General features: G+C 41.6%; 1 protein-coding gene across 6 annotated transcripts in view; it reads right to left on the minus strand.

Annotated features, from left to right (window-relative positions):
* Nucleotides 1–27,228, minus strand: part of RAB3C (RAB3C, member RAS oncogene family) — a 306,038-nt gene that overhangs the window by 35,302 nt on the left and 243,508 nt on the right. For all 6 annotated transcript variants that reach the window (XM_044932374.2, XM_006064847.4, XM_006064846.4 and 3 more), the window contains exon 4: nucleotides 5,367–5,491. In XM_044932374.2, the coding sequence (XP_044788309.2) occupies nucleotides 5,367–5,491 (125 nt within the window). The remainder of the gene's footprint in view (nucleotides 1–5,366; nucleotides 5,492–27,228) is intronic.

Below are 27,228 nucleotides of genomic sequence, written 5' to 3' on the forward strand. Positions count from 1 at the left end.
AGTGTTATCACTGTATTTCCAGGCACCTGATGCATTGTAAATATTTGGTAAACTAAACTGAATAATCAAGGGAGGCTGCCATATGAGTTTTAAAGACCTCACCTATAGCTCAGTTCCATTAAGTAACTTCATTAGGAGAAACAAATGTTACATGGATGTAACCATCCACAATGGAGAATTAATTGTAACTAGGTCAATAAAACTCTTATTTTTGTTTTGTTTTGAGCCATCTGCTAAGATGTGGTAATGACATTTAAAAAACAGTACCCAACCTTTGTGTGTGATGCTATTCTGGACAATGTAATTTTACCAGTAATTAAAAATAAAATAAAGCTAAGACCTTCAAAATCTTTAAGCTTAGGTTTTTCCCTTATAAATGATCTTTCATGATCATTTATAGAAATGTATTTAGTCATGAGAAGGAAAAAAACACATTAAAGAAGGTAAATGACTCTCTACAAATGCCTAAGTGCTGGTTGCTAAGACAACTGCTGGGGTTTATTGAATACAGAGCAAAAAAATCAATCAGAAATCATTGGAAGAACTTGCATGGGTACATAAAACATTTCTGCCTCATAATTGCAGGGAATTTCCTACCTCTGTGTACCACATGAAAAGGGTTTGTGTTTGTGTCAGTCAGCAGAATTCCAAGGAAAGTTGCCTTCTTGATGTGTTCTCACCATTTTAATTCCCTTCCATAACATGACCTTCTCAACACCCAAGTAATTTATTAATATTACAGTGGTAAAAAAAAAAAAAAAAGTAGCCCATTACCTGCCTCTTTTGTCCCAATGTCACTTAATTCTTGGCTCCCAAGAATGGCTCCCATTCTTGGTTTCTTTGAATCAAACAGTTTTCAGGTTTATGTATAGAAGTCATTTACATCTGTGTAGCAGCTTCTTCCCCCACGTGGCATATGCTTGACTTGTCAAGAAAACACAAGGAGGGAGGGATGGTCTCAGGAAGCTACCCTGCCAATCTCTCCCAGATTTCCTTTCTTTCTCTCTCAGGGAATCTATTATTCTCTATTCCTAGCTTTCTGAGGTGCTAAGACGACTAAGAAAAGATTGCCAAGTTTTTCAGACTTTTGAGTGGAAAACATTGTTAAGTTTATGGAATAGAGAGAAGCCCTACGAATGAAATAAAAGATCAAGGGTAGCCACATACACCAGACATCAGCTGTATGACCTTCTCATAGCAGCTGCAAGAACTTAGTAGGAGGGTTCTTATGGTCATTGGGTGATAGCCTTTAGTCTAATGAGCTCACTAATCTCATAAGGAAATGATCAGTCTCTCAGACTGGACTGTGCATAGTTCATTTATGAGATGCCAAGTAACAGAGTGACCCATTGAGAAGATCTCTGCTTCTCTAATCTGTGCTACACACTCCCCACAGATTAATCCCAAAGTGCCTCCTTCAGAACAGTGTTTTTCAAATTTTAGTGGGTTGAGGCACGTTAGTGGATCCTAGCATATATTTAGTGAGTTGAAACATGAAAAGAAAAAAGATGAAAAATAATAGAAAAGAGGATAGCATCAGAACAAATATCATCTAATAAGGGTAAATGTGTATTGTGAAACTTTCATTTCATTCTCTTCTTATGTAGGTATGCACTGGATTGCTAGATTGGATACATTTCTGGTTCTGACCAGAAAGGTTAGAAAGCCAGACTCGTCCTTGCTGAGAATTCCTCAGTGATCTCTTTTGTATACAAAAAAAAAAGAAAAAAATTCCAACTCCTTTACTCAAAGGCTGGAATTGTCCCCCAAATCCACTGTACTTCCATAACATTATGCTGGGTTCCAACTTTTTCACTCATTGTCCTCCCAGTGTACCTCTCAGGATCCTTACTCCACTGTGCCCTTTATTCATAATGTTTCTTCTCCTCTTAATGGTTTTCATATTCTACTCTCCTTTTGGAACCATTCGAAACTTATCTTTTCATTTAACCATACGATTGCTAGTTCCTTTCATCACTCACCTCTTCCTGGCTGTTCTGCTCATTTCCATATATTCTCTCTCTGTTCCCTCTGCATTGCTCTTTATCCATCTCCCATCCCACTTCATTCCCACACCTCCTGCCGACAACCTGTGTCTGCCTCATTCCCTCTGTTGCTTTCCTCTTAGCATGCACCTCCAGCTTATCATATCCTCATTATCCTATTTTATTGTTGTTTATAATTCCTGCTCTCTTGTGTATATTTCTGTCTCCCCACTTGACTGAAAGCAACTGGAGCCTGTGAACTTGAACTGTGGATCATAGTTTTTCCGTATCCCTTATAATGTCTGGCATGGTGCAGGATATATAGCACGTGCTCAGTAAAAAAAAAAAAAAAAAAAAAAAAAAAAGCCTTGACTTAATAAATCAGTCATGGCCATTGAAGCCTCTCCTCTTATGCAGTGGCCCCTGCCAGAGTCACCCCCAGCCATGACCTCCTCCACACCCCTTCCCCAACCCTACAAGGCGGGCTTGTGTGCTGTGGGCCAGACTCAGGAGCAGATGCTTATAGGTGGCTCCCATACACACAGCTGAGCCCTAGGAGCCATGCAACTAGGAAGAAGAGATGAAATCTTTCCTCACGGCTACACAAACAATGGATTTACAGCCCAGCAACTGGCTTTGTACACTCAGCACCTGCAGAATGTCTGAATGGACAATGAATGCTCCTGCAGCTGAGACAGGTCTAGCTTTAGCAGCTGTGGACTTTACAGGCATGTACACATGGATGTTGGACCAGGCCAAAGTCTGAGCTGCCCCCTTAGCACCCATAGTGAGTCCAGATCTATGATTACTGCAATCCTGGGACCTGACTTCAGGGGATCTATGCTGCTGGCTTGGTGAAAACAATGCTCAAGAAATATCCAGGTGGCTCAGTGAGTAAAGAATCCACTTGCAGTACAAGAGACATGTATTCGATCCCTGGATTGGGAAGATCCCCTGGAGAAGGAAGTTGCAACCCACTACAGTGTTCTTGCCTGGAGAAGCCCATGGACAAGAGGAGCCTGGTGGGCTACAGTCCAAGGGGTTGCAAAGAGTTGGACATGACTGAAGTGACTTAGCATGCACGCAAGAAACACCAGGGCCAACTGCCGGCATACAGATAGTGAAGGTGGGAATGAGAGCGCTATCAATAACAGTACAATCTGAGAGCCTGCACAACAGACGAAAGGTGACACAGGAGCACACCTGCACGTGAGCAGCTCAAGAGGAGGAACACTCAGTGGCTTCTGTCCCAGCAGGAGTGCTCCAACCTCACCTAACTCACATCACAGATCAGAAACACAGCCAAGAAACAGATTTGGGAGCTGCTACTCCAAGAACTAGGGAGCAGATCCTGTACAACCATAGAACAATATCCAGTGCAGGCTCTGGTCACCGCAACATCCATCATACCCCCTATCAAGGGGATAATGGACAGCATACACTGAAGAAGAGGTGGCAGACATCTATACTAAAAGCAGCCTTAGCACCAGGAAAAAAAACCCCACACAGGCTACACAGAAATGTCCCTACATAAAAACAGCCCTCCAAGACACAATCTGAGGGTCTGTCATTTGAAAGAAGAACCCCCAGAGCATTTAATCTTGGAGATGAGCAGAGGTGAGTGCAGGAGCTCCATAGGGCTGAGGAAAATGGAGTCCACTCTTAGAGGGCACACACAAGGTCTCATTCACTGGGACCAGCAAAAAGAAGTGCATACATAGTAACCTGGATGAGACCTACCTAGGGGTCCTAGAGGGTCTCCTGGGAGGTGAGGGTCGGCTGTAGCTTACTGTGGGGGCAAGGAGACTGGAACTGGAGACCCCAGGGAATACTGATCAGTGTGAGCTCTCGAGAAGGTCCCAATTTTTGCACCAAGACCCAGCCCAACCCAGCAACCTACAGCCCCCAGTGCTGGAAAGCCTCAAGCCCAATAAAGTAGATAGGAACATAGTGTTACCCATCAGGAGACAGGCTGCCTAAAAGTTGCACTGAGCTCACAGCCATCTCAAATCACACCCCCTGATACCCCCTTCCCCCACAGAGGAACAAGACCTAGCTCCACTCACCAGGGGCAGGTGCCAGTCCCTCCCACCAGGACACCTACCTCACCCCAGGACCAGCCCCAGGACCAACCCCTCATCTGCCAGGGGCCAGACACCAGAAGCAAGAGGAATTGTGATCCTGCAGTCTGTGGAAAGGAAACCACAAACACAGAAAGACAGAAACACAGAAAACAGAGAAATGTGTGCAGATGAAGCAACAAAAATTAAAACCCAAAATAACAACCAAAGGAAGAGAAGATAGCAATCTACCTGAAAAATAATTCAGAGTAATAATGGTAAATATGATTCAAAATCTGGGAAAAAGAATGGAGGCATAGGCCAAGAAGATACCAGAAATGTTTTAAAAAGAGAAGATTTAAAGAACAAACAGAGGTGAACAACATAATAACTTAAAAATTACCCTAGAAAGAATCAATAGAATAACTGAGGCAGAAGAACGGTAAGTGAGCTGGAAGACAGAATGGTGGACTCACTGCCACAGAGCAGAATAGAGACAAAAGAATGAAAAGAAATGAGGACAGTTACAGAAACCTCTAGGGAGGGAGAGGGTGAGTGTGAGTGTGTGTAACTGACTCACTTTGCTATACACCTGAAACTAACACAACATTGAAAATCAACTATACTGCAATAAAAATTATTTTTTAAAAACTCAGTCATGATCCCCTCCTTTGTACCAAAATTCTACCCTACTGACTCCAACATTTTTTCCCTAAAGTCTTTTACATTTGAATTGGCTTTTCCATTTCTCAAGTTTTTCCATCTCTCTCATCTCAGTCGCTTTTATCTACAAAGACTTAATAAAGTAGGCATGAGTCACGATGCTCATTCTTAAAAGACGAGGACATTGAGCCTCAAAGAGGTCTGTAACTGTGACACAGATGGCCACCAGTGTACTTAGAACCAAAACCGAATGCAACCTATTCTGTGCCTGTTATCCGCCCTCCTCCAATGGAAACTTGAAAACAACAATCACGTTGAATAATAATGTGCTCTCAGTGTAAAGCGTTGTATGTAGAGGAAAAGCCCCAAAGAAATAGCAAACAAGGCATATCCTGTTTTATGCAATGAGAGTCGGAACACCATGTTCTAGATCCAAATGCTGGCTGTCTATTTTGCTTCTGTAATTGTGCTTGTATTCTAAGGATGCCACAGAAAGGGGGAGAAAATCCACGTACTGCTAACAGATACTGTGTTGGCTTCCACTGTCGGGTTGACAATCTTTTCATTTAATTCATCTTAGCAATTAGCTGGGACTCTGTTCTGTGTTACAAGTGATTAACATGTTCTTTTAATGTTAATTTAATAATGTGTTTCTTACCAAGCTGTTCTCCTAAATGCTGGCCCCTCTCGGTTGAGATGACTCGCTCATCTTCCATGTCACATTTGTTCCCAACCAGGATAACCTGGGCATTATCCCACGAGTATGTTTTGATTTGAGTTGACCTAAAAAGGAAAAAAGAAAAGGCAAAAAACTGGTCAGAGGAAAGTGTAACAGCATAAAATGAAGGAGAAGAAATATATCCCACAGATGATGGTAACAGCAAAAGATGAAGCCCAAATGCCTGACATTTAGAATTAATTAGTTCAGTGCAAGTCTACCCTTCAGATACTCATTTGGGATCACATGAGTCAAAAATCAGGGGACCTATGGTGGTGTACTGAGAATTCTTCTGGATTTGATGAGGTTAATATTACTACTGCTTCTTCCTTCTCTTCTACTCCACATTCCACAGTACTTTTATAATGGAATGAGTGGCCAACCATCCCAGTTTGCCCAAGATGTTCCCAGTTTTAGCAGTAAAAGTCCTTTGTCCCAAGAAACCCTTTACTTCCAAGAAACCTGAGGTGGCTGGTCACTACAGTCCATCACAGGAAAACCTCATTTTACCATGTTACAATCACAACTTAAAGAGCTAAGACAATTCGGTTAGGAAATATGGGGCCAATTATAATATTAAAAAAAACAGATTATAAGAATTAATATTCTCATGCCTTACATTTTTCAGAGAAAAATGCCAGGTTTGTTAATATCACAATTACAATACAATGAGCTAGTGTTTTAAGTTACCATAAACAGGATGGCTAGAATTCAGAATAAGCTTCCAGTACGGATCATAAGGCTCATAACCAACTTTGGAGTTCCATACTTAGATGATAATTATAATAGTTAATAGTTACAGGTACTGTTTCAAACTCTTTATGTATGTTAACTTAATCCTTAGAGTAACTCAATGGAGATACCATTATGATCTCCAGTTTATAGTTGAGGAAAATGAGGTATAGAGAGGTTAAAAAATTTGCTCAAGACAACTCAGCTAGTAAAGCGGTAACTATGGAAATCAAACCCAGGCAGCATAGTTCTTAAACGCACATCAGTACGACTCATTAAAAGTCTGAGAAGTTAAGTTCTGGTGTATTTGCTGTCATTTCAGAACAGAAGCTGAAAGGAAGCCATGTTCTTTAATCCTCCCTTTTTATTGGCCACGTTCTTATTTGATAACAATTCAAGATAGGTGGGAAAGACACATCACCCAGTGGGTGGTCAAGAGAGAGATGGAAAACCTAAAAAAATGTCGAAAGTTTAATGAAGGGATTTGTAAAGTGTCAAAAAGAGAAGCTTGGTGTGTTCTTACTAGCAACTGTCAAATCCTTCAGGATTTTAAAATAGAAAATAGTGGTGAGCTGTTCTCAACTTGAAGAGAGAACGAAAGCCAATAGCTTGAAACTGTAGCAGGAGAGCTTTCAAGGAGATGTCATCACTATTTCTCCCTTCCAAGAAGAAAGGAGAGAGCGAAGAGGCAGACAGGGTCTGATTTCAGAGTACTTCCCTGAACCAAGTACAAGTTTTCAAATGAGATTAAAATATCTGGTGAAAGATACCTTTGGTTCCATGTGAGAATCTCAAGGGGCAACATATTTTATCAGAAAAATCCAGGGATTTTTAATTTCTGATTCTGACACCTAAGTTAATAATATATTCCTCTAGCAACAGTGACATTCAACATGTATCTATCAACTGGGAAAATAAACGCAGACATTCAAAACCTAAACTTTTTCACTTACCTCATCTTATATAAGTGTGGAGTATATGAAAAATGAATTAAGAGTAAATTAAGGTGTAAAAAATATTTTATACCTGGACACATCTTAAATCTCAAGTGGTAACATAACTGTACAAAGAAATTTCAAAGGTTCTTTGAAAGGAACTCTAATCACATTTCTTTAGGTAATTAAAAAAAAGAAAAATTATCCCTTTGCTCATATAGTTCTTATTAGCCAAGGCTTGGCCTATGCCTAGAAAGGGCCTAGGTTGAGAGCCCCTCTGTTAATGGGGAAAGTTCCTATCTTGGCACACAGCTAGAAATAAAATACACAGAATGAGGTTAAGGAGAGCAGTCTCAGGAGAATGTCCTACTTGCAGAAGGGGTGGGGGCTGGTGTGTAAATGGCACAGCCTGCTGAATTTACCAAGGGCGAAGGCTTGCCTGAAAAAATTCAGCCCGGGATAGGGGTGCACTTTTGTGAAGGTTAAAAAAACAAAAGACACGAGCTGATTTTTACTGTTTAACCAGGTTAAAAAAAAAACAAACAAAAAACTTCCCTTGTGGCTCAGATGGCAAAAGTGTCTCCCTACAATGCAGGAGACCTGGGTTCGATCCCCGGGTCGGGAAGATCCCCTGGAGAAGGAAATGGCAACCCACTCCAGTGTTCTTGCCTGAAAAATCCCATGGACAGAGGAGCCTGGTAGGCTACAGTCCATGGGGTCGCAAAGAGTTGCACACGACTGAGTGACTTCACTTTCTTTCACTTGACCAAGTTATGGAATGCTTGCTTTTCCCATTAAATATGTCTGTAGTTCTGCTAACATAATAACTCATGGAGGTCTTAGGATGCCACAATGATAGACTATACATCTATTCATGCACAATATTCCCTGTTTATACTATATATATATAGTATATATATGTGTGTGTGTATAATTTGGGGAGGCCATGATTACATCAAACATACCCCTTTCTGTTTGTTCTTATATGAGAAATACTTCACTGTAACCTCTGCAATGTCTTAAATTGACAAGGAAATAATTTAAAATAAACATTTTCTATAATTACCAAGGAATTCTACAGAACCATTATCTTAAAAGCTTAAAGAGCCATTGGAGACCATTTCTCTTTTTAATCAAGTAATAATTATGGTCTGGGCTATCTGTGCTGAGGTGAACAAAACATTAATTTGCCATCAGAGCTGTTTAGTCGAGTAAGATTTGTTTCTGACTAGTTTGGACTTCCTGACAATGCCCACCATCAACAGGGTTCAGTTCAGTTCAGTTGCTCAGTGTCCAACTCTTTGTGACCGCATGGACTGCAGCACGCCAGGCCTCCCTGCCCATCACCAACTCCTGGAGTCTACCCAAACTCATGTCCATCGAGTCGGTAATGCATCCAACCATCTCATTCTCTGTCGTCCCCTTCTCCTCCTGCCTTTAATCTTGCCCAGCATCAGGGTCTTTTCCAATGAATCAGTTTGCATCAGGTGGCCAAAGTATTGGAGTTTCAGCTTCAGCATCGTCCTTCCAATGAACACTCGGGACTGATCTCCTTTAGGATGGACTGGTTGGATCTCTTTGCAGTCCAAGGGACTCTCAAGAGTCTTCCCCAACACCACAGTTCAAAAGCATCAATTCTTCGGTGCTTAGCTTTCTTCACAGTCCAACTCTCACATCCATACATGACCACTGGAAAAACCATAGCCTTGACTAGACAGACCTTTGTTGGCAAAGTAATGTCTCTGCTTTTTAATATGCTGTCTAGGTTGGTCATAACTCTCCTGCCAAGGAGTAAGTGTCTTTTAGTTTCATGGCTGCAGTCACCATCTGCAGTGATTTTGGAGCCCAAAAAAATAAAGTCTGACACTGTTTCCACTGTTTCCCCATCTATTTGCCATGAAGTCGTGGGACCGGATGCCATGATCTTCTTTTTCTGAATGTTGAGCTTTAAGCCAACTTTCTCACTCTCCTCTTTCACTTTCATCAAGAGGCTATGTAGTTCTTCGCTTTCTGCCATAAGGGTGGTGTCATCTGCTTATCTGAGGTTACTGATATTTCTCCCATGGCAATCCTGATTCCAGCTTGTGCTTACTCCAGCCCACAGAGTAGCTTTAGGCAAAGTCCAGTCACCAGCTACAGGGGATCAGAACCATATTGACTGATTCATAAACTACCACATATCATAGAATCTAAGCAGCATGGATTATAAGATAAACATTATTTAATGAATGGCCCAGAACAAAAAGAAGCAGCCAATGAAACTATGATACAATGCTTTAATAATAGTCCTGCTAGACAAACTTGTCACTCACATCAGCGTCTTGTTACTTTGAAAATTTTTTTCATGTATTCTGAGGGATTTAGTAAATTTTTCTATCTTTAGTTGCTTTGTTCATGATACTTTGTTTATGAGAGATGACCATCCCATGACTGTTTAATAAGAAAGGTCAACATATCCTTTTGCATGTGGGTATCTTCCCTTAAGACCTGTAGAGCACTAGATTGTTGCTTTACAGGAAAATATGAAATGATAGTCATTACTCCAAAGTGAGTATTCGCATTCCTAGTATAAAACTGATACCCCTTCTTTCATACACAATAACTTTCTACCCACGTCCTAATAATCCCACCACTCAGTTGGCAATATACACAACTATGACCAAGTTAGCACACGTGTACGCAGTGGAATCTATTTTTCATATAGCATCAGCAATTATAATAAGCCATTAATTACAAGACACATCCCGATTTCAGATGTGTTAAAATATGAATAGTTCTGCGTCTTACATTCTGTAAAGCACTGTTGTTTTCTCAGTATTTCTTTTATGAAGACCTAGGTTGAAATAAGAGCTTGTATCATTCCTTTAGCTCAGGAAAACATGGAGATGAGAAAATATAAACCCCATGAGCTGAGAAAGCCCCAGAGCTGTATTTCATCTAGAGAATAATATGAATTAAGGTCAGAAGAATGTGGGGATGATAATCCAGTCCCCATGCCTTCCAACTCAGAATCCTAACAGTTTATTCAGTTTATTTAAAAAAAAGGCACTAATACTAAGTGGATATAGGAAAGTCACACTGTATTCTTTAGCTTCAGCATCTTCACCTATAAAATGAGGCTACCACATTTTGCATTTACTTTCTGGGGCTGTTGTAAGACAAATGTGGTTGAGGTAGGATCATGCTCTACTTTCTAAGTTGCAAACGTCTTTTTACAAATATAAAACACTGTTAGTCCCAGCTTGGGCAGTCAGTTCTTTTTCTTTCTAAATCCACCTCAACTCATCCCTTATAATTTCTATCATCTAAACAATAATTTGACTTTTCTTAATTGAAGAAAAGTTGTCTTGTCTTTCCTCATCTCAAATCTTGTCTCCAGTTCGTATCTTGAGGCTGAGGTCCTAGACAAATACATTTCTAACTGGGAGTAAACAGTCTTTTTTGGTGTGTCTGTTAGGAGCATGACACATGTCTATTTAGTGAATTATTCTTTCATGTGAAATTTCTGTGTATCTACTTTTTCAGTCATTTACTGTATTTTGCAAAATTTCTTATTTGGGAATGGGTTTTTATCACCTCATTAGGGACTGTCTTATTTCCTTGTCTATTAGAGAGACAGTTTTAAAGAAAGTGGCTGTCACAAAATAATATACATGTGAAAAGATGATTTATTTCTGAATCGCTGCAAAAGATCCTTTGGGGTTTACTGTTAATCTCAGCAAGATTAATGGACTCAAAAGCAATATGCTGGTCACCATGGTTACCTGACAAATGGCAATTAACTCAGACCTTACCAGTAACCAGATGATGGTTACTATATTAAAAAAAAAAATCTGTTATCTATCTTTAAGTTAAAAACAAAACAATAACCCCTCTCTATATATTGTCTTATTTTTATATGTTTTCTCTATATATATGTAGAAAAAGAGGATTTTGGTTTTTTTTCCTTTTGTTTTATATTATCAGGCAGAGGGAGATGAGATTTTCATATTTTACACATAAATGACTGAACGCTGCACAGAATAAAATAATTTAGGAGAGTTATAAACAAAGAAACCAAATTCCTATAATATCTCTATTTCGTCTCCTTTGTTCTGCGTGTATAAATAATTTCCTATGAGTTCAATCTGTTTTCATAAAGAAAAGACTCTTATTAGTCATAATGTTCTGAAAAACACTCCACAGAATGTGCCTCAGTAATCCAAAAAGCAGTTATCGCGTAGGGTCTGAGAACATGTTCAGCTCTTTCCTCGCAGTGAATCTCAGCCAGACCTTAACAGCAGCCCTGTCCTTCATTCTGGCAGCTCAGAGTTCCCCTCAGCATTCATTTCCCTTATTCTCCTCAACATTTAGGAGCCTCAGCCTTCCACATCTCAGCAGACTTCAAATTGTTATGGAATTTCCCAGTCTGCTACTGCTCATCACATAGAATTGTCCCTTCTGTTACATTCCCACTAACTTAATCACTTATTTATCCACTTATTCTCAACCTTGGAGAGCTGTTAAAAATTACTTCAACCTGGAACAATTAAATCAGAACCTTTAGGGACATTGTCATAGGCATTTAAAAAATAATCTCTCCAGGTGATTTCTGTGTATGACTGTATGGCTCTCCTCCCATACCTGCTTTAGTTTTTAAAATAATCTGTTTCTTTACTTCCCATCTAATACCTAAAGTGTTTGCAGGTGGTTTACAGAGGTACATACAGCAATACAAGGTATATACAAAATAAATTTTAAAATGAGTAAGTGGCAGTAAGGAAACAAAAACAGGAACATGATAAAACTTAATGATTTATATATGCTGTAAAAGTTAAGAGGTAGTTTAAGAAGTCAAGTCAGGCTTTGCATATGTACATTAACTCCTTTAAGGAGTTATAAAAGTAAATGCTAAAAAAGCACCTTCAAATAAATTTTCTCCAATATTTTTATAAAGAAATGGGTTTATAGTTTTTGATAAGATTGCTATATTCTCATTAAATATTCTAATAAGAGAAAAAGCTAAAGCAAAAATAAAAATTATCAGAAATCTCACTACCCCCAGATAATCACCACTAACATCTTGGTGAAAATCCTAGAGTACACTGTAGTACTGAACTCACTGAGTCATGACCTCCTTCCTTGGAGGTAGGTTCTTTTTCCCTGCACCTCCCTGGCTTTGGACTGGGCCAAGCACATTGCTTTGGTCAATGGAATATGAGGAGATTTGATGTGAGCCACTGGTGAGCAAGAGGCACAGAGGCCTTGTGAGTTTCATCAGCCCTCTTGTATTCTTGACAGAGTGTGGTCCACTGGAGAAGGAAATGGCAAACCACTTCAGTATTCTTGCCTTGAGAACCCCATGAACAGTATGAAAAGGCAAAATGATAGGATACTGAAAGAGCAACTCCCCAGGTCATAGGTGCCTAATATGCTACTGGAGATCAGTGGAGAAATAACTCCAGAAAGAATGAAGGGATGACGCCAAAGCAAAAAGAATACCCAGCTGTGGATGTGACTGGTGATAGAAGCAAGGTCCGATGCTGTAAAGAGCAATATTGCATAGGAACCTGGAATGTCAGGTCCATGAATCAAGGCAAACTGGAAGTGGTCAAACAAGACATGGCAAGAGTGAATGTCGACATTCTAGGAATCAGCAAACTAAAATGGACTGGAATGGGTGAATTTAACTCAGATGACCATTATATCTACTACTGTGGGCAGGAATCCCTCAGAAGAAATGGAGTAGCCATCATGGTCAACAGAAGAGTCCGAAATGCAGTACTTGGATGCAATCTCAAAAACGACGGAATGATCTCTGTTTGTTTCCAAGGCAAACCATTCAGTATCACAGTAATCCAAGTCTATGCCCCAACCAGTAACGCTGAAGAAGCTGAAGTTGAACAGTTCTATGAAGACCTACAAGACCTTTTAGAACTAACACCCAAAAAAGATGTCCTTTTCATTATAGGGGACTGGAATGCAAAAGTAGGAAGTCAAGAAACACCTGGAGTAACAGGCAAATTTGGCCTTGGAATATGGAATGAAGCAGGGCAAAGACTAATAGAGTTTTGCCAAGAAAACGCACTGGTCATAACAAACACCGTCTTCCAACAACACAAGAGAAGACTCTATACATGGACATCACCAGATGGTCAACACCGAAATCAGATTATTTATATTCTTTGCAGCCAAAGATGGAGAAGCTCTATACAGTCAGCAAAAACAAGACCAGGAGCTGACTGTGGCTCAGACCATGAACTCCTTAATGCCAAATTCAGAGTTAAATTGAAGAAAGTAGGGAAAACCACCAGACCATTCAGGTATGACCTAAATCAAATCCCTTATGATTATACAGTGGAAGTGAGAAATAGATTTAAGGGCCTAGATCTGATAGATAGAGTGCCTGATGAGCTATGGAATGAGGTTCGTGACATTGTACAGGAGACAGGGATCAATCAAGACCATCCCCATGGAAAAGAAATGCAAAAAAGCAAAATGGCTGTCTGGGGAGGCCTTACAAATAGCTGTGAAGAGAAGAGAAGTGAAAAGCAAAGGAGAAAAGGAAAGATATAAACATCTGAATGCAGAGTTCCAAAGAATAGCAAGAAGAGATAAGAAAGCCTTCTTCAGCGATCTGTGCAAAGAAATAGAGGAAAACAACAGAATGGGAAAGACTAGAGATCTCTTCAAGAAAATTAGAGATACCAAGGGAACATTTCATGCAAAGACGGGCTCGATAAAGGACAGAAATGGTATGGACCTAACAGAAGCAGAAGATATTAAGAAGAGATGGCAAGAATACACAGAAGAACTATACAAAAATATCCTTACGACCCAGATAATCACGATGGTGTGATCACTCACCTAGAGCCAGACATCCTGGAATGTGAAGTCAAGTGGGCCTTAGAAAGCATCACTAGGAACAAAGCTAGTGGAGGTGACGGAATTCCAGTTGAGCTGTTTCAAATCCTGAAAGATGATGCTGTGAAAGGGCTGCACTCAATACGCCAGCAAATTTGGAAAACTCAGCAGTGGCCACAGGACTGGAAAAGGTCAGTTTTCATTCCAATGCCAAAGAAAGGCAATGCCAAAGAATGCTCAAACTACCGCACAACCACACTCATTTCACACGCTAGTAAAGTAATGCTCAAAATTCTCCAAGCCAGGCTTCAGCAATACGTGAACCGTGAACTTCCTGATGTTCAAGCTGGCTTTAGAAAAGGCAGAGGAACCAGAGATCAAATTGCCAACATCCGCTGGATCATCGAAAAAGCAAGCGAGTTCCAGAAAAACATCTACTTCTGCTTTATTGACTGCCAAAGCCTTTGACTGTGTGGATCACAATCAACTATGGAAAATTCTGAAAGAGATGGGAATACCAGACCACCTGATCTGCCTCTTGAGAAATCTGTATGCAGGTCAGGAAGAAACACTTAGAACTGGATATGGAACAACAGACTGGTTCCAAATAGGAAAAGGAGTACGTCAAGGCTGTATATTGTCACCCTGCTTATTTAACTTCTATGCAGAGTACATCATGAGAAACGCTGGACTGGAAGAAACACAAGCTGGAATCAAGATTGCCAGGAGAAATATCAATAACCTCAGATATGCAGATGACACCACCCTTATGGCAGAAAGTTAAGAGGAACTCAAATGCCTCTTGATGAAAGTGAAAGTGGAGAGTGAAAAAGTTGGCTTAAAGCTCAACATTCAGAAAAAGAAGATCATGGCATCCGGTCCCATCACTTCATGGGAAATAGATGGGGAAACAGTTGAAACAGTGTCAGACTTTATTCTTCTGTGCTCCAAAATCACTGCAGATGGTGAGTGCAGCCATGAAATTAAAAGACGCTTACTTCTTGGAAGGAAAGTTATGACCAACCTAGATAGCATTTTCAAAAGCAGAGACATTACTTTGCCAACAAAGGTTCGTCTAGTCAAGGCTATGGTTTTTCCTGTGGTCATGTGTGGATGTGAGAGTTGGACTGTGAAGAAGGCTGAGCGCCGAAGAATTGATGCTTTTGAACTGTGGTGTTGGAGAAGACTCTTGAGAGTCCCTTGGACTGCAAGGAGATCCAACCAGTCCATTCTGAAGGAGATCAGCCCTGGGATTTCTTTGGAAGGAATGATGCTAAAGCTGAAACTCCAGTACTTTGGCCAACTGATGTGAAGAGTTGACTCATTGGAAAAGACTGATGCTGGGAGGGATTGGGGGCAGGAGGAGAAGGGGACGACAGAGGATGAGATGGTGGATGGCATCACTGACTCGATGGACGTGAGTCTGAGTGAACTCTGGGAGTTGGTGATGGACAGGGAGGCCTGTCGTGCTTCGATTCATGGGGTCGCAAAGAGTCGGAGACGACTGAGCGACTGAACTGTACTGAACTTGTATTCTTGCTCTTCATTGTGGCAGGAACCCATCCTAGGAAGGGGGCTTCTCTGCTAGCCTGTCACAGGAGGGAGAAGCCAGGAGCAGCCCAGCTGAGTTCCACAGAGATCAGCATATTTCAGCCAAACCTAGAAGAGCCCATCATTCCTTTCCAAGTCCATCTTTTGCTCCCTACCCTCGTCCCAACTTTGATACAGCCTTATTAATTTCTTTGAAATTTTCAAACATGCTACAGTTTCCAACAAGTAGGAGCTATCACTATGGATGGCTCTAGATTTTGCAAGGCCTAAAACTAATAAAAATGTGAGGTCCGATTTAAGGGGAAAAATGCAAATTAGAAATATGGATGGTCAGAATGACCATCTTTAAAAAGGTCTGTAAATAGCAAATGCTAGAGAGGGTGTGGAGAAAAGGAAAACTGTTCACACCGTTGGTGGGAATGTAAATTGATGCAGCCACTATGGATAATAGTATGGATATTCCTCAAAAAACTAAAAATAGATTTGCCATATGATCCAGCAATACCCTGACAAAACTGTAACTCGAAAAAGTACATGCATCATTATGTTCACAGCAGCACTATTTACAATAGCTAAGGCGTGGAAACACCTAAATGTCCATTGTCAGATGAATGGATGGAATGGAATACTACTCAGCCATAAAAGGAACAAAATAATGCCATTTGCGGCAACATGGATGGACCTAGAGATTATCATACCAAGAGAAGCCAGAAAGAGAAAGACAAAATACCTCATGATACCATTTATCTACATTTATAATGTAGATACAATTATCTACATTTATATGTAGAATCTAAAATGTTACACAAATGACATTATTTATGAAACAGAATCAGACCCACAGATTTAGAGAACAGACTTACGGTTGCCAAGGGGGAGTGAAGTGGGGAAGGGAAGGGCTGGGAGTTTGGGATTAGCAGATACAAACTATTACATGTAGAATGGATAGATAGCAGGTCCTACTGTGGAGCACATGGAAATGTATTCAATATTCTGTGAATATGGGTAAGCCATAGTGGAAAAGAAAAAGCAAGAATTACAGATTTAGGTACAGGGCAATCTGTAGCAGATGCTGTTGGTTCTCTGCTCATATTCCCCAGGCCTTGCCACTTCTTTGCTTGCTAGCTCACTTCCAACTGCCAGTGTCTGCAGCTCTTTGCTTTAAAATCTTCTCTGAAGCAAGGGAAGACCACTCTGCCCGCCAGGGAAAGTCAGATGTAACAGAGAAAGAGCACGCCCCAGGAACAGGCCTCAGCCAAGTGACAGACAGGAACTGGTGTCTAACTAGTGCGCGTCCCTTGCTCCTCAGGCTGCTGCCACACCAATTCCCAGATTTTCAAGCATAATGGTAGAAACACCATTCACTGGTGGCCTTCCCATCCCCAGCTCACTTTCCCACTAAGAAAGTACTGTTTCTTACACTTTCTGAGTAAAAAAACTATTGTATACAAATTCCCCTCTCCAAGCCTGCTTCGGGAGGAACCCCAACTAAGACGCTTGGAAGACGCTTGTCCAGGTAAGGGGCCAAAGCTTCTGGCAAGGTTCTGGAGTTGGCAGTACTGGCTTGTAAGTGCTGATTATGAAATATCTAGAACTTCTGTGGGTTGGTTTTTAAACCTTACCTCTGACAATGACTATGATGGGTGCATTTATACCATGGAAATTGGTGAATTAAATCAGAAGTTTTTCTTAGTTTTTGCTTTTACTTTTTTCTAAGAATCTGTTTACTGGCACACCATAGAATTTAAGCTTCCTTATTTTTGCAAGAAATCCACCTGTTGCTATCACACGTGCCGCTGTCTAAAACACACAGCCCCTGTGTCAGGCTCTGTCATCCTCTTCCATCTTGTCTCAGCACACAGCCTCTCTGGATTAGGCACCCGTCACACGGGGACCCCACCCCCTATTTCTCACTCACTAGGACCTTCTCCTTGCCTGTATCCCTCCTAGACCACAACGGGCAGGGTCCCTGACTGTTCTGTTCACCACTGAGCATTCAGGAAAATGTGTGGCACATAGAGAGGTCTCAGACAGTAACTGTAAATCCATGGTCAAATGAATGAGTGGATGATAGACCGAATGTGGCAAAAATGCCTAAGAAATCCAGTAAGTTCAGAATATCAGCACAGAATAAAAACAGCACAGGAGGAGAATCACCACTCTATGTGATGCCAGTGTCCCCTGCCCCCCATCCCTTCCAGGACTCAGTGCTGGCAGAGTTCTTCCACGGTCTGTGCCATCCTGACTGTGGAACGGAAAGCAAGTGTCAGCCCCTCCACAGTCATCTGTGTGATAGCTGTTCATTCCAGCCTGCAGAAATCATGGTGTCCTTTCTGCTCTACACCAAGAGTCAGGATGAGGATGCTCAGGGAGTAACTTAGCACTTCAGCACCATGGAGTGGTTGCCTTGGAGGGCCCTAGTCCAGCTCCTTCATTTGATAGATGACAAGGCTGAGACTCGAGACGTGGAGTGACATCCTAATGGGGATGAAGCAGTTACGAGGGGGCTGATGAGAGTCTGCATGCCAAGACTCTCCATGCCTCCTCTTCTACAACATGCTGTCCACTTCCACAGGGAAAAGCAGTGACTGCATTCTACTGATTAGGAAGAGGCTCATAGGCTAAACACTTGATCACTTTTAAAAAGAAGAAATAATATGTCTCCCAAGGAACCAAAATACTTCAAAGGAGTATATCATATGTTACCATTTGTATGTGGACTGTAATTTTTAAAAAAAAAAAAAACATGATACAAATGAATTGATTTCAAAACAGAAATAGACACACAGATACAGCAAACAAACTATGGGTGCCAAAGGCGAATTGCGGGGGTGAGGGATGAATCAGGAATTTGGGATTAACATACACATGCTACTATATATAAAATAGATAACCAACGAGGACCTACTGTACAGCACAGCGAACTCAACTACAACCTATATGAGGAGAAAAGCCTGAAAAAGAATGAATATATGTTTAACTGAATCACTTTCCTGTCCACTGGAAACTAAGAAATACTATAATTTAAAAAATATGTTTCACACACAACAAGCACATACACACAAGTGCATTCCAACCTTTTTCCTGGTACATATAAAACAATAACATTTGTAGGAAGCAGTAGGGGAATATGGAGAAGTATAAGATTTGGCAAAACATCCCTTCAGGTTCTCTATACTTAATAATTATGAGATAAATGAAATCACAGAATAGAGGAATATATTAAACAAATAAAAGGTTAACCATGACAGCTTATCAACTGAGGGAAGGAAGGCATGTGTTTGGAATGATTAGCAACCTGTACTTGAGAATGGGAATCACCATGGTGACTGCAGCAGACACTCAAGCATCCTGATGGGTTATTAGGTTTAGTGACCACAGGAATCAGCAGGAGACCCAAGGGAGGGCCGTCAGCAGTGGGAAACATTCCCAGTTGTGTAAGTCAGACTAAATGCCTTAAATGTTGCCTTAAATTAGCAAGTAACACCCTCTGGGGTGGGGAAGGTCCTGGCCCTTGCTATCCCACAAGTGAAGTACTGGTCACTCTGGTGGTATAATAAAAAATAAATAATGCAAATAATATTTAAACATAAAACAATTTATTAATATAACCATATTATATTAGTGTGCTAAATGTTTCACATTTATTATTTAATACTTACAACACTGCAAGGCAGATAGTATTTTTTTTTGTCATTTTGCAGATGAAGAAATTGTAAAATGAACACTTATTGAGGCTAAGTTACCAAGACCCTCAGCTAATATAACACAATTGAACAGCAAACCTTTTCCACTGGAGTAGGAGCTCAAAGTCCTGGGCTCTCTTTTTGTACTCAATTCTGAGAACTAAGAACTAATCTCTCAGCTTTCCAGAATCTCTGCTGAGAGGGCAGAACAAAGCCTACTAATGCTTTCTCTAGATTTTCAAGAAGACCAATGAGAAAATGTCCTGAAGGAGTCTTGAAAACCACAGACTGCTCTATCAATGGAAGGTATTATCACCACCAGCAAAAAAGTACTTACTATCTACATGGCATTGATGTGTTATCTCAAACTCATTCTCGAAACAAGCCTCATTGTAATTTTCTTTGCTGTTTTGTAACCTTTTAAAAAGTTAAAATGGGAGACACTGTCAGGCATTACTTGAGATGCTGCTGCTACTGCTGCTAAGTCGCTTCAGTCGTGTCCGACTCTGTGCGACCCCAGAGACGGCAGCCCACCAGGCTCCCCCATCCCTGGGATTCTCCAGGCAAGAACACTGGAGTGGGTTGCCATTTACTTCTCCAATGCATGAAAGTGAAAAGTGAAAGTGAAGTTGCTCAGTCGTGTCCGACTCCTAGTGACCGCATGGACTGCAGCCTACCAGGCTCCTCCGTCCATGGGATTTTCCAGGCAAGAGTACTGGAGTGGGGTGCCATCGCCTTCTCTGTGAGATGCTGAGGGCACAGCAATAAAGACAGACCTGGGCTCTGCTCTCAGGAAGCTGTGGTGTGACCCCACACTGTGATCTTGCAAATATCCTTCAGTTACAGGTGTTTACTCAACAACTACCGTACACAGGACACTAGTGTCTACAACACAGGGTGTCGCTTTTTGAACCTTAGCAGGCATCAGAATCACCTGGAAGGTTTGCAACCACCTTCTGAGTTCTACCCCCTGATACTCTGATTTAGAAGGGCTGAGGCAGGACCTGAGACTCCGCATTTCTAACAAGCACTGAGGTGGCGCTGATCCTGGGGTTTTCTGACCCCACTTTGAGCAGCACCGCAGTGAGGGAGAGAAAGAAGTAGGACTTGGTCACCATCCTCAGCTGCTACGTTCACTAGAGAGAAAAGTCTGGTTTGAAAAGTTAATGATCAAATGGGCAGGGTAAGTGGGGGCCCTTCCAGTGGGAAGTCTGGTGATTGTTCCAGCAGCATGTCAGATGATGGAATGGGGAGGCAGGGGGCAGGTGCAGGATAAGAGTGAGCACGTGGGCCCTTTCAAGGATTACCATGGATCTTTAAGTATTCCTAAGATGTAATCTCCATGTCCGAGAAATGCCTGGACTGAGGCAGAGAATCATGGTACTAGAATGGGCTTGGGGTCTCTGGGATGAAGAGCTGGAGGAGGCTTTCAGAGGGGCCCGAGAAGCTAAGGCTGGGCTGGGGGTTCCCATGTGGGCAGTGGTGGTGGGGAGGCATGGGGCAGTGAGGGGAGGGTGATCTGGGGATTGGCCCTTGGACCTGACATCAGCGGTTCACTCATATGAGTTCAGTTTAGACTACCCTACTGTCCATGAGAGATGGCAGGGGGTGTGGGCAAGGGCCATCCCAGAGAGCTTCCTGTCCTGGGGAGAGGGAAAGGCAGTGAGGAGGAAAAGAAAATGATAGAACTGAACAAAGAACATCCACAAGGCCAAGGAATGGACTTAACTGGGGGTTTTGTTTCCCTCCCCAGGCCTTCCCTGCTCCTGCTCAGTTGTGTCCGACTCTTTGTGACCCCATGGACTGTAGCCTGTGAGGCTTCTCTGTCATGGGATTCTCCAGGCAAGAATACTGGAGTGGCTTGCCTTTTTTTCTCCTCCAGGGGATCTTCCCAACCCAGGGATTGAACCCACGTCTCCTGTGTCTCCTGCACTGCAGGCAGATTCTATACCCACTGAGCCATTGGGGAAGCCCTCCCTAGGCCTTGGGTTCTCATAAAACAGAAAGCCAGGAACTGTCTACGCTCTTGAACCCATCTGCCTTTTACTCTCTCCCATTCAACATTTCTAAAGCATTGTTCTATTGTTTGCCATAAAAATCAGTATAAAATCACCTCTCTTTTTCCTTCTCACCTTTGAAATGACATGTTTTTCAGATGAACCAGAGCAAAGAGGTTTTACCATTGGTGAGAACTCTGGCCTCAGGAAACCAGAAAATATGAAAAGGCCAAGCCCCGCAGTCATCATCTGCCCTGGGCTGCAGGGAGTAATTGCTGTTCAGTCTTTCAGATGCCACTTCAAACAAGGCAGAGTCCAGCTGCAGGCTGTGCCTACGAAACACAGCCCTTCTCTAGCAGAAGGCATTCTGGCATAAAGAACAGTCAAGTGGTATAGTTCACAGAACCTATGCTCAGCTCAGATGCAGTCCCTGGTCTCATTGTGCCTTTGTAGGATCAGAATAATGCATGTCCACACAGCCCTTGGAGGCATTAGTTTCATGGGGGCAAATTCTAGAAGTAAACCATCCAGGCAAGTGAGAAGGACAAGCTCAACTGATGTGTAAGAGCAATATATCAACTAAAAGAAGACATGGCACATGCATAGTAGCCTGTGTTCTTGAATGAGACATCTGCCCTCTACTCTTGCTTTAGAGGAAATTGCCCAGTATCACCAGACTTCTGGAGAAGAACCAAATGCAAACCAAACAACAAATTAATACACACAGAGAGGAAGTACAACAAAGAGGACCTCTGTACCAACAGAAGCACTTTATTTTTCTTGTCCAGTACATTCCATGGACAGAGGAGCCTGGTGGGCTGCAGTCCACAGGGTCAGATACAAAGAGTCAGATACAACTTGGCGACTAAACAACAACAAACTTTCCAGATGCATCACCATTTGCCCATTTGTTCTCTGCTCTGTTTCTCGCCCTTCCTGTGCTGTGTTGTGCATGTTGCTCCAATGAAACCCTTGAGTTTCCATTGGGCGATGTGTACAGGGGACTGGAGAGGGAGGAGGGCAGAGCTCAGGCTCTGCATCTTCTCTCTGAACAGCCTTATTAAAAGAGGTGGTGGCTCTATGGAGAGTTCTAGCTCTTGGTAGGTGGTGCCCCCAGTCTGTGGGCTTTAGAAACACCCCCTCAAAACTCAGTGGCTGACAATCTCTGCATAGCCTCATTGCCCCTAGGTACCTCAGATTAGATTTTCCCTATTGACCTGGCCAACATCTGTTTTCTGGGCTGGATCCTCACTGACACACTATGTTAATATGTAATAGTTTTTCATTCAGGAAACAAAACAGGAAACTATTTTGTAGCTCAAAAGTCTAGGCTACTTTATTTCTCCAACTATTATGGAGGCTTCCTTCCACACACACTTCGGAAAGGAAGAACAGTAAATAAAAAGGATAAACGAGGTTCTCCCATCGCAATTGATCAACTCCTGAAAGATCAAGTTGGGCTTAATGGATATATGCTGTAGTTGTGAGAATCCTGAAGGCTACATGCTAGGTTTTAGTTACTATGCAGTGGCCTTGATCCAGTAAAATAAAAAAGAAGAGAAAAATAAAATTATCTATAAGAAGAAATAACTGTAAATGTAGACAAATACAGGCTACATATATGTTAAAAAAAAAAAAAACCATTTAGTCAAAATTCTAAAACCCTAGTATTCACTGAGCTATTTGGAATAACTTTGGCTGGCTTCTGGGGGAAAAAATGTAAAATAAAAAAACATGATATGGTATATCTTGAGAATTTGACGTCCCAGTGCACAGAGGAAAGCTACTGCAAGAAAAAATATTCATGCCTGACTCCATAGGAGGAAAAAAAAAAAAAACAAGAAAAAAAACAAGCTGAAAGGTGAAATTAAAGACAAGAAAATTAGATCTTTGTCTCAGGAAATAAAGCTAACACTTTAAATCTGTTGACTGAAGTATTCCTCTCCTCTCTCCTCATTATTTTAGGTTGATCTGATAAGTAAACCCATGAGGCAAATTTTATGCTGATAGGTGGCAAAGTAAGTGGCTGGAAAGTTCTTTTTGAGTTTTAATTTGACTTGTAATGCAATTAAGCAATTTACAGTGAAATGAATAATGAAATTACTTTGAAGAGTTTCTATTCACATTTAATTTGTATTTGATTCAGACTTAAACCCAATGTTTTAAAAAGTATGTTGCTCACTGAATTATTTTTTGCTTTATGATGGACTTTCTATTTGTTCACACTTGTGGTCTGCTTTTATTTGGACTATGAAGATGTTTTAAAATATCATAGCCATATGCTAGCCATAACCATAGAGGGTAATAGAGTTTCCTTTAGTATTAGCAATATCATTAATTCTTCTGCTTTCTGGACTCGGCATCCCAGCAGTCAGGTTCATAAAAATTCTATCTGCAAGAGCAAACATCTGCAGTTCCAGATACCATATTTAGTGGTCATGACTTTCCTCCATCCTTCATAAGATAATGTTGCCAAGTTCTCTAGCAAAAGGCATTCTGGGGTAAAGAATAGTAAGGGCAAAAGTTCAGCAAAATGGAAGTATGTGGTGCGCTGCTGTGCTGTGCTAAGTCACTTACTTCAGTCGTATCTGACTCTTTGTGACCTCATGGACTGTAGCCCGCCAGATTCCTCTGTCCATGGGATTCTCGAGGCAAGAGTACTGGAGTTGGTTGCCATGGCCTCCTCCAGGGGATCTTTCCAACCCAGGGATCAAACCCTCGTCTCTTCAGTCTCTGCATTGGCAGGTGGGTTCTTTACCACTAGCGCCAAATGGAAGCCCCATGTGATGTGCCTGCTGCTGCTGCTGCTGCTAAGTCGCTTTAGTCATGTCCGACTCTGTGCGACCCCATAGACGGCAGCCCACCAGGCTCCCCCGTCCCTGGGATTCTCTAGGCGAGAACACTGGAGTGGATTGCCATTTCCTTCTCCAATGCATGAAAGTGAAAGCGAAGTTGCTCAGTCGTGTCCGACTCCCAGTGACCCCATGGACTGCAGCCTACCAGGCTCCTTTGTCCATGGGATTTTCCAGGCAAGAGCACTGGAGTGGGGTGCCATTGTCTTCTCCATGTGATGTGCCTAGGGAATATTAATAACTCAGTGTCACTGGAACATGGTGTATGAATGGAAAGGAATATTAAATTCCACTGGGTGGAATGATTTTGGTTGCGTTTGACACTATTTAACTTGAACCCTAAATTGTTTCTTTTCAGATAAGAAAAGAATGGTATCCCTTGAGAACTAAGTCTCTCCTTGAAAAAGGAACTTCTGACTTTAAAATATCACTGAAGAATTTGCGCCTGAAGTTTCCTTAGAGGCAGAACCTTGATAAAAGGAAGAGAAGTTTCTAGTTTTGGAAGATCTTTTTATCAGAAAAAAAAAAGCTTAGGAGAAACATAAATTTAAATGTTAGAAATATTGAATTAGCCAAAAAGTTCATTCGAGTTTTTGAGTAATAGTTTATAGAAAAACCAGAACAAACTTTTTGGCCTACCCAATATATGACCCTTGAATCTTAGCATTTTTCAAAATTAGTGATAGAGATGAGCAATATAAGAAACCCAGACACTATAGAAAACTCCCCCAATTCATATTTGCCCCAAACTGAATTGAAATTTGAAAGTCAGTGCCAAGTATGTGGCTGTGAGCTTTCTAGGATGAGACAGGTCACTGGCAGAAGGCTTGTTTCTCAACCGCAGGACCATCCAGACAAACCTTCTGGCCTGACATGCTGCCTTCCTAAGCCTATCATGCCAGAGAAAGTGAGCAGCAGAACACATCTGGTAGATTCATGGTCTTGTTACCTAGGAAAATTTGAGATAAAAACCAAAGTAATCCTTCTAAAAGTGTCTACTCTAACAGCAAGTACTTTATTTTCCCATTCTGCATGAAGCAAAGTGATAACATCACTACCAGGCCCTTCTGCTTAGTTGGCAGATGCTATTAATACTATTTGGATCTTGCTAAGCCATCTATGTATCTTTAATTTCTTCATCTCTGTTGCTGCCTCTTCACCCCACCACCCGCCAACCACTGAAGTGGTTAATTTCTTCCCAGTGAATCCACTGAGATGAAAGCCTTGGTTTGAATGGACATGAGCCAAAGGTATTCTGTTTGCAAAACACAAGCAATGGGTTTCCATCCAATGAGTCTAACAGTGCTTCTTGATTGGGGTGATTTTGTCCCCTCAGTGATGTTCAGCACTGTCCGGGCGCATTCTTTTATTGTCATGACTGGAGGAAGGAAGTGCTACCGGCATCTAGTGAACAGAGGCCAGAGACATTGCTAAATATCACACGGTGCACAGGACACCAGCCCCCTTCTCTACAGAATTACCTGCACAAACTGTCAACAGTGTCACGGTGGAGAAACCCTGCTTTAATAGTCCAAGTGATCTACTTTCCTAAATAATCACTTACCTAGGGAACTTGTGTTTTATGAAGTCAGAAGAGTCAAGTAAAACGGATTCAAGCTATTAATACTTAGGTTGCTTTGAAGACGCACAAGCAAGCAACACCTGGATGCTTATAGCTCTTGCTTTATTGGAAAAGTGAAAAGAAAACCAGAGAGAGTAGTCTTTCTAAGTAGAATGAGTCTTTTCAGGGGGGTGGCCTTTTGCATATTCAACAACATATGCTAGCCCTGTTTTCATGGGACCACAAGATTCTATGACTAGTTAGAATAGATTTAAGCTTTCAGTCTCCTTCCTGTGGTTGACCAGAGTTTTTAGTATCCTTCCATCACTAAACATATCCAAGACAATCAGATTCACACTCAAATCTTTTCATCCTCTCCCTCCTCTAAAACCAAGGCAATGGTTGCCTGTGTTTTCTTTCTACAATAACAGCAGCTAGCATTTATTGAGCAGTTACAATGTGCTGGGAGTTTTTAAGAGGATTTTACATATTCCATCTCATTTAATACCTAAAACAACCCCACGAGATGGGACTGATGTTATCCCCATTTTACAGATGAGGAAAATGAGGCAGAAGGATTTGCAGGTTGTTGCCTAGAACTGCATAGCTAGTAAATGGAGGTGTAGGGAAACAAACCTGGGGGTTAGGCTCCAGACTTGGCATCCTTCACTTCTAGGCTGACATTTGGTGCAGAAGATTAGGTATTTCCTCTCTCTCCCCAGATACCTTTTCCTTCTCCCCATTATACTATTTGTTAGTTATGGATTCGTAACTAACCTCCACCTCCACCCTCACCAGACCCTCTTCCACATTCTTGCATGGTAGAATCGTTCTAGGGGGTGATGGGCTTTGCAGCACTCTGTGTCTCCCCTCCACACCTTTGCCTATCCAGGCTGAACACTCACAATATCTTTCTAGGAATATTTCTTGCTACTTCTCTGTTCTCATGAGTTACCCACACTTCTTCAAACAAACCCAACTCATCATCTAAGCACATTTTTCTACATTCTCTGCCTAGAATCATCTGCCTGCCTTGCAAGAGACCCTGATTTGATTCCTCGGTTGGGAAGATCTGCTGGAGAAGGGATAGGCTACCCTCTCCAGTATTCTTGGGCTTCCCTGGAGGCTCAGCTGGTAAAGAATCTGCCCGCAATGTGGGAAAGCTGGGTTCGATCCCTGGGTTGGGAAGATCCCCTGGAGAAGGAAAAAGGCTACCCGCTCCAGTATTCTGGCCTGGAGAATTCCATGGACAGAGGAGCCTGGTGAGCTACAGTCCATGGGGTCTCAAAGAGTAGAACATGACTGAGCAACTTTCACTTTCACTGCCTAGAATACCATCTCTTTCCTTTCAACATACTCAAAGTCTGTCCATTTTTCAACTCCAGGACAAATTCTACCTTCAAGCTATTTTTCCTATTTTCATTATTAAGTCATTATCAAGTCATTATAGTACTTGATATTTATACTTCTCATTTGGCTTTTAATTCCATACGATATTATTTTGTGTTGCTGTAAAAGCATTATACATGAGTATTTATCTTCTGAGTTATGGGGCAGGATTCTTGAAAACAGAACTGTAGACTGCTTTGTATTCTGCAGTGTATGGAACCCAATACATATATAAGGAGTGCCCAATATATACTTA

Source organism: Bubalus bubalis, chromosome 19 (genome assembly GCF_019923935.1).
Source record: "Bubalus bubalis isolate 160015118507 breed Murrah chromosome 19, NDDB_SH_1, whole genome shotgun sequence".
Lineage (NCBI taxonomy): Eukaryota > Metazoa > Chordata > Mammalia > Artiodactyla > Bovidae > Bubalus > Bubalus bubalis.